This window comes from Emiliania huxleyi (genome assembly GCF_000372725.1).
Source record: "Emiliania huxleyi CCMP1516 unplaced genomic scaffold EMIHUscaffold_536, whole genome shotgun sequence".
Taxonomy (NCBI): domain Eukaryota; phylum Haptophyta; order Isochrysidales; family Noelaerhabdaceae; genus Emiliania; species Emiliania huxleyi.
Genome location: NW_005197974.1, coordinates 31,285 through 39,249, shown reverse-complemented (window position 1 = coordinate 39,249; position 7,965 = coordinate 31,285). Strand labels below are relative to the sequence as shown.

At 64.6% G+C, this 7,965-nt stretch overlaps 2 protein-coding genes across 2 annotated transcripts; one reads left to right on the top strand and one right to left on the bottom strand.

The window, feature by feature from the left end:
* EMIHUDRAFT_246910 (hypothetical protein) lies at positions 1-700 on the top strand (the record flags this gene model as incomplete). The annotated part of the gene is made up of 3 exons (XM_005765737.1): positions 1-44; positions 219-480; positions 563-700. The coding sequence occupies 3 exons, from the start codon at positions 1-3 to the stop codon at positions 698-700; spliced, it is 444 nt and encodes a 147-aa protein (XP_005765794.1).
* Positions 701-7,417: 6,717 nt separating this feature from the next.
* EMIHUDRAFT_57215 (hypothetical protein) lies at positions 7,418-7,942 on the bottom strand (the record flags this gene model as incomplete). The annotated part of the gene is made up of 1 exon (XM_005765736.1): positions 7,418-7,942. A coding segment is annotated over one exon (525 nt), but the record flags the coding sequence as incomplete, so codon positions are not given.
* Positions 7,943-7,965: the final 23 nt, after the last annotated feature.

The following is a 7,965-nucleotide window of genomic DNA, read 5'->3' as shown; positions in this document are numbered from 1 at the left end:
ATGTCGGAGAGCGACCGTGCCTCGTTCGCCGCTTATGATGTAGAGTTTGTTGTAGAGATTTCACGTTGTAGAGGGCCTCTACATCGCTCTACAACGCACGCAGTTCGTCACGCGGCGGATGTAGAGCTCTAGAGCTCTACAGCGCTCTACAGCGCGCTACACCTCTACAGCTCTACAGCGCTCTACACTCTACATCCTCTACATACACCCTCCCTCAGGCTTTGCGATCGTGGCGGGGTGCACAAGCTGCAGGCGGCCTTTGCGATGGCGGAGCTGGCGCGAAAGGCGAAGCTCGAGAAGATGCAGGCGGCGTGGTGCGCGCGCGAGGCCGACATCGACGCACGCCTCAAGGACGCAAACGACGTGCTCGCACGCACGCTGCCGGCGGACCGCGAGGCGGCGCAGATGTCGGTGGACGTGATCAAGGAGGAGCGGCGCAATTTCTATACGGCGCAAAGGAAGGAGAAGGTGCAGCTCGAGGTACGAGGAGGCGCGGCGGACCGCGAAGCGCAAGCACGACGCCGAGGTGGAGGAGCAGCGTGTCCACAACCGAGACATCAAGGGCAAGGTGCGCAAGAAGTTTAAGGCGGCACTCGCGGTGACGGCGGCTCGCGACCCCATTGCCGAGAGGGCTAAGGCAACAGCGAAGGCAGCAATTGCCTCGGTGCTTGCCGCGTATAAGGACAAGGCGGCTGTGTAAAAACGCGTATGTGTGTGATACTAATAGACAATATAGTTAGAGGCTGCGCAGGCCGTCCCGTTTGCTGTTTGCATAAAAAACGCCTGTCTGTTGCGCTGCGCGCGCCGGGGCTGTCTCACTCACGTGCCGCAATATGTGTCACACACGGCGGCTTCTGCCACCTGTCGATTGGTTCCACTTTCTACGCACACCTACCGGGGGAGGGGCGCTTGGGAGCGGGGGCGGGGGCGGGGGCGGGGGCGGGGGTGGGGGCGGGGGCGCGCAGCGCGCGGCGCGCGCAACAGAGGGTAGGGTGGGAAAGACGGCGAGGAGGGGGCGGCGGCGGCGGCGGCGGCGGCAGCGCGCGCGCGGCGCGCGCGACGGAGGGGCGGAGCAGCGACCGCTGGCGCGGTCGCTGCTCCGTCTGTGACAGACGCGCGCTCTGCCGGTGCAGAGCGCGCGCGTCAGGCAAAGGAGGGCAAGCGTGGCGGCGCGGGACGCGCGGCGGCGGCGGCGAGCAGCCGAGCGCTCCGTGAGCGGTGAGGCGGCCGGGCGAGGGCGCGGCGGGTGACGGGTCAAGGGAGCAGCCCACACCCGGCGTCGCTTTTTGAGCGACGCCTGTGGCACGCCTGCGCAGGGGCCGCAGGGCGGTCAGTTGTGGGGCGAGGCGGTGCCGGCCGCGGGCCGGGTGCAAGGCGCCGGCCTCGGCGCCGCCTCGGCGCGCAGCACGGGCGCGGCGAGCCTCTGAGCGGGAGCCGAAGGTTTGCTGCGGTGGGAGGGAGGTGGTACGGTGTAGGTAGGTGGGGTGGCTTGACTTTGCCGCAGAGGCCGTCCCTAGCTGTGAACAGCAAAACGGGACAGTATTGTGTGCGGAGAGTGCGGGACCAACCAACCAACATCTGGAGGCCTGGAGTGCGCAGAGTGGGGGGGCTAGTTCCATTTCACTCTGACACGCTAATCTTGAAAACGTCCAACGGAGCTCCGTGTTGCTCCCAGCGCCCTCCCCCGCGCTTCCTGCGGCCCTAGCCGATGGTACTAGCATGGGAGGTCATCTGGCTACCGCGAGAGCGACCCAACTCGTCGACATCGTCCGATGATGGTGCCTCAAAGTCAGCCTTCGGAGGCTATCGTGGGGTCGAGCCGGCAGTAGCCGTGACATGTGGTTCCACCACCCCTCGTAGTCTTTGCCTCTGACCGCCACCGTTCCCAGGCTGCCTAATGGGATGGAAAGGAAGGCTCGGCGAGCGTATAGAAGCGTGCTCGACCTCGTCGTGGCAGCCTGCACGGCAGCGCTGGCAGGTGCGATGAGCGTCGTGCCACCTGACCCGAGACGGGTCGCAGGCGTCGTACCGAGCGCGTCGAGACCGTGTCCTGATGTGATCTGCACGGGTGAGTCACGTCGGCGTCAAAGTAGCGACGTGCGACCTGTCAGAGCTCGATCTCCGATCTCAGCGGCGTCGAGTCGTCTCCGGCGCGCGACAAAGGTACATACCCAGGACGCGCAGAGGCAGCTGCGACCCAGCCGAGTGGACGGCGGCACACCGCGCCACCTGCTGTGTGCCGCCGTCTACTCGGCGGGGTCGCAGCTGCCTCTGGAAGGCACCGAGATGTACCTTTTTGTGATCTGTGATCTGTGAGGGTCCGCCCGCAGGCGCATTTTGTATACCGAGGCGGTGCCCGGTGCCGAACCTGTCGGACCTTAAGACAGCATTGTAGATCCCTGGGCGAGGGTGGTGGCGTCCCCGTCGGGTCAGGGCTGAAGGCGGGGGAGACCAACCCGATCTCTCCGGCGTCCCGGGAGCGTGATTGACACCTCCCCCCGTGCCAACAGCCCCATGGAGGTAGGCCGCTCGTCTAGCCAATCAGCCTTAAGCGAGCGGCCTGGCCGTTGGAATGGCCGAGAGTGTCGGCCGGCCGTTCGGTCTCTTCCCCGGGGGGGGCCTCAATGACCTAGTTGCCCGGCCGAGAAGGGGAGGACGACTGTCCCTGACGGCGAACCTCAGTTACGAGCCGCCCTCCCCTCGAGACGCGAGGCCAGTGCACTTGGGGCCGAGCCCCAGCGTACACCGTCCCACACGCCTCACGCGGCCTCTGGCTGGAGCGGGATCGCAAGCGAGTCCCCCAGGCCGGCGCGCGTCTTCCGAGAGAGGAGCAGGAGCGAGGGACATTCTTAGTAAGCCGGCATGCAGATGCATGCACGGCCGTTCAGAAACTCTCCAGCCGTTGGAATGGCTGCGCTCCCGCCCCTCACGCCAGGTGGACAAGCGGGGGGGAGGTCAATGACCTGCCTAGTAAGCCGACATGCCAGGCATGCCGACCTTTCGGAGCCCCCCCTCGTAGACGTGTGCCGCTGGGATCATTCCAGTACGCCCGAGGGCGACGGTCCCCCGGTAGTAGACGTTGGCGCCGAAGAGGGAGGAGTCGCCGAAGGACGGGTAGTCGTCGGTCATGCGGGGGAAGGAGGAGTCGGCGAGCAGCAGGGAGGAGAAATGCCTGAGAGGGTGGGGAGGGAGGCGTGAGGCGCGAGGTGAGGGGGCGCGGGGCGCGGGGCGTGCGTGGGACGCGCGGCGTGAGGCGCAGGGCGTGAGGCGGGAGGGCGCGGGGGCAAGGAGTTGTGGTGTGTGTGTCTGTTTGTGTGTGTGTCTGTGTTGGTTTGTTTCATTGTTTGTGCGAGGGCTGGGCGGGGCAGGGCGGGGCGGCGGCGAGCGGCGAGCGGCGTCGGCGAGATCGGCGACGAAGAGAGGCGATGGTGACGTACACGGCGGCAGTGTTCACGGCAGCAGCGCCGGTGGCGGCCCCGCGCAGCGGCGGCGGCGCCCTGAGTGAGGCAGACTGCCCTGCACAGCCTGCTGGGAACGCTCCCGACGAGCGGCGAGCCATGCGGGCCCGCCGCGGGCGACGCGGGCGGCGAGCCGACACGCGTGTCGCAGGCGTAGACAGCACTGGCGAAGCGAGGCGGCCGGCGCCGGCCCCGGAGGCGGCTGCAGTAAGAGCAGCGAGGCAGAAGTCACTGTCCAAGGCGTACTGAGCAGGCTGCCATCGAGCAGCGCGCCATGCGGGCCTGCCGCCGGCGACGAGATTGGAGAGCCGCCAGGCATCAAAGAGGTAGGTACTGAGGAGGGCCATCGCGCCCGAGGCGGTCCGCGCCGGCCCTGCAGGCCGTCTCAGAGAGCCTGGCGAGGCTGTACAGAATGCCAAGAGCATACTGAGCAGGCTGCCGTCGAGCGACGAGCCATGCTGGCTCGTCGCAGGCGATGAGGTCGAGGAGCCGATCGGAGCGTCGCAGAGGCTGCCGACCACTGCCGTTCGCCCTCGGGCCCAGGGGTGGAAGGCAAGCTTCCTGGCGTTTCTGGCGAGCGTCCAGACGTCGCAGAGCCCTGGGGTGTCGACGGGCCCCCGGGGGCGACGGGGGTGCTATCGCGGGGGGTCCCCCCAGTCAAGGGGGTCTGGGGCGCAGCCCCAGGAAGCCCGCCGCAGGCGCCGATTTTTTCGGGCTTTTTTGACTGATTTTCATGAGGTGTTGCTACTATTTTGGGACCAGTTGAAGCCTAAAAATGGCTACAAATACAGCCACAACAGCGGCTAGTCGTGCGCTGCTACTGTGTGGCAGAGCCCATAGAGAGGGCTTTCAGGAGCACTATTCAGTTTGATCCAGCTCAACGTTGCGGAGTAGTAAGACTGTTCCGTTACCGTGAGCGGCCGGCGGCCGGCGGCGGCCGGTGCGGCACGCGGAGCACTCCGTGAGCTGTGACGGGTGCGGACGAGCGAATGAGAGGTCCCTTTCAGTGAGAGATAGGCAGCCCTAGTCTCTAATAACACATCTCCCACAGATAGCGACCTCTCATTCGCTCGTCCGCGCCCGCCACTGCTAGTCGGGGCACTCCCGGCGTGCGGCCCGGTCCCGGTCGTCACTCCGGTTGCTCGTGTTCACACCGTCAGAACTCAGCTCCGCTAAGGATCCAGCGTCTGAGACTTGGGCATCTTACACAACTTTTGTAGTAGAGCACAATGGCACCCTTGCATCAAGTGCATCACTTCATTAATAGACCGTAATAGAGGTCCCCCTTTTCGGCCGCCGCGGCCGGAGAGCACCCCCGTCGCCCCCGGGGGCCCGTCGACACCCCAGGCGCAGAGCATCCGGCAGGCGCGCAGCGACCCAAATTTTTGCTCACCGCACGGCCGTGCGAATGGTTGGGTAGTAGGGCTAGAGGGTCGCTCTACACTTAGCCTCTGCAGCGAGCGAGCGCTCAACTTAGCCCCCGCACGGAGCCGGGCTCAGACTTAGACGCTGGAAGGCCGGGGGCCATGAACTTAGACGACACGAGGCCAACTCCGGGTAAAACCCGGGTATACCTGCAAAAGTCCAGGTTTACCCGAAAAATACCTGGACGCGGTCCCGACTAGCGTATGCCGCGCACGACGCCATATCGCCGTCTCCCAGGGCCAGTGCGCTACTTGCGGCGCGCAACGCCTGCTCAAGTACGCGCACCGTACCATGTGCTGCCGCTATGCGTGCCTTAAGGCGGCTGCGGCGAAGCGGCGGGCGCGGCATGCCGATGGCAGTGCGGACGATGCGGTTGCGATGTGTTCTGCTTCAAGATCGTGGCGGTGCTTGGCATGCACTTCTGCGATCCCAATCAGCTCATCGTCGTTCAAAGAGGACCAGCATACACAGGCTTCTCTGACATGCGTTTGTTTGAGCTTGAGGCTATTTGTGAGAACTATTTGGCTAGATGTCGCCGAAGTGCGCTCAAGAAGCAGCAACGAGAATCGGAAGAGGAGGATGCTGAGGCGGCGATTGCTGAGCATGAGGAGGATCGATCGCCCGCCGCGCAGGCGAAGAAAATTTGGGCGCGAGCGCCGTATATCGCGTGCCATGGCCGACTTAGCCGGTGTAAGAGGCTCCCGCTGATCTTAGACCGCGTAAGCACTCCAGCGTGGCTAGCCACACTTAGACCCGTTAAGCCGCGAGGCTCAGAACTTAGACTACTACCCAACCAGTGCCGTGCGAGCCGTCGGTCGGTGGTGATGGTCGGCGTCGGCGCGCGCCGACCGACGCGGCGGTGGTGGGCGTCATGTGGCGGGCGTGGGAAAGAGCATTGTCCGAATTGCGGCGGACGTCCCTCTCTAAAATGTACCTTTTTGCGCAAATGGTCAAAATCAAGGTTTTGTAACGCGAGCTGTGCCACAGTGAAATGGAACTAGCCGGGACCAACCTCAACCAACCAAGGGCCCGGAGTGCGTGAAGTGTGGGCTGGCAGCTTGGTAAAACCCTCGGGTGCAGAATTTTTTTTCCACACGGTGCAGAGCCATTTCCCCCACACTACCGCGTACCGGCGGGCCGGCGGTGTCTCTCGCTCTGACTCGCTCTCGGTTCACTCCGTCACACTCTCTACGACAATCGACATGCCTGCGTCACACACACACACACACACACACACACACACACACACACACACACACACACACACACACACACACACACACACACACACACACACACACACACGATAATCTCACGTGCTCAATTCTCGCCCTCGCCGCTCCCGCGCCCCCACCGCGGCGGTCTCCGCCCCCTGGTCGCCGGGGCGCGGCTGCGCGGGCGGCGGCCCGTAGAGGCGGACCGACTGCTGCGTGCTCTCCTTGACCGACGAGTAGCCGACCGGCGCGAGGCGCGCCAGCTGCCGCCCCGAGCCGGCAAAGGCGTCGCGCAGGGCCGCCTCACGCCGCTCGTTGTGGCAGAGGTAGAGCGGCGAGGCGGCCCGCAGCGGGTCTCCGCCGGCGAGCACCTCGAGCACCCGCCGCAGCCGTCCGAGGTCAAAGTTGGCAAAGGGTGGGTCGCAGAGCACCGCGTCGTACGCGTACCCGTCCACGGCAGTGGGCGCGTCGAGGTCGAAGCGCCGAAAGTGCGGCAGGAAGGCGAAGCGGTCGTCGCGGTCGAGGAGCAGGTACGGCGCGCCCGCCGCCTCGGCGGCGACGGCGAGCGAGGGCGCGCACAGTAGCAGCGGCCGCTCGTGCCGCGAGAGCAGCCGGAGCAGCGCGGCGCGCGTTGGCTCGTCGAAGAAGAACTGCTCGTGCACATGTTATCTTTGGCGACACCCGCCAGCACCGCGGGCGCAAGACTGAGAGGTTGCCGGCCGAGCGGGCGGCGGCGGCGGCGTGCCCGGCGGCTGCAGGTGCCCGGTGAGCGCGGCGCTGGCGGCGGTTGGGAGGCGGTCCCCAGCGCGAGGGGGGAGGCAAAGAAAGAAAGAAACGCGCGACAGAGAAATGCCCCTTTTCCGGTTTACTTTTCCGCGCCTCCTTGTTTTTTGTGCTCGCGCGAAAGCCTCGCGCCGCTGGCAGCAAAAGAGAGAGAAAGAGAGAATGAGGCCGGGTAAGCAAGCAAAAGAGAGAGAAATGTGGAGAAAAGTGTTACCTCCGGTGAGATTCGAACTCACAATCTCCCGATCCGTGGTCGGGCGCCTTATCCGTTGGGCCACGGAGGCGTCGAACTGGCAGACAGTCGATGCTCGCGGTCGTGCTGCGGCCGGCGTGCCAGAGCCATGCGTTGGATGATGAGGCCCGCCGAGCAGCGCCTCATAAACAATGTGTTGTCGTTATAAAAATATATATAAAAATATTGAAATATTATAATTATAATAGATAATTTTTATATATGTATATAAAATTATGAAATATGAGGATATAAATTGGTAAGGGTGTAAATATGGATTGGTGAGGGTATGGATTGATTAGGTGAGGGTGTGGATTGGTGAGAATGTGGATTGGTGAGGGTGTGGATTGGAGAGGGAGTGGATTAATGAGGATGTGGATTGGATGGATTGGTGAGGGTGTGAATTGGTGAGGGTGTGAATTGGTGAGGGTGTGGATTGGTGAGGGTGTGGATTGGTGAGGGTGTGGATTGGTGTGGATCGGCGAGGGCGTGGATCGGCGAGGGCGTGGATCGGCGAGGGCGTGGATCGGCGAGGGCGTGGATCGGCGAGGGCGTGGATCGGCGAGGGCGTGGATCGGCGAGGGCGTGGATCGGCGAGGGCGTGGATCGGCGAGGGCGTGGATCGGCGAGGGCGTGGATCGGCGAGGGCGTGGATCGGCGAGGGCGTGGATCGGCGAGGGCGTGGATCGGCGAGGGCGTGGATCGGCGAGGGCGTGGATCGGCGAGGGCGTGGATCGGCGAGGGCGTGGATCGGCGAGGGCGTGGATCGGCGAGGGCGTGGATCGGCGAGGGCGTGGATCGGCGAGGGCGTGGATCGGCGAGGGCGTGGATCGGCGAGGAGTAAACACGGGTC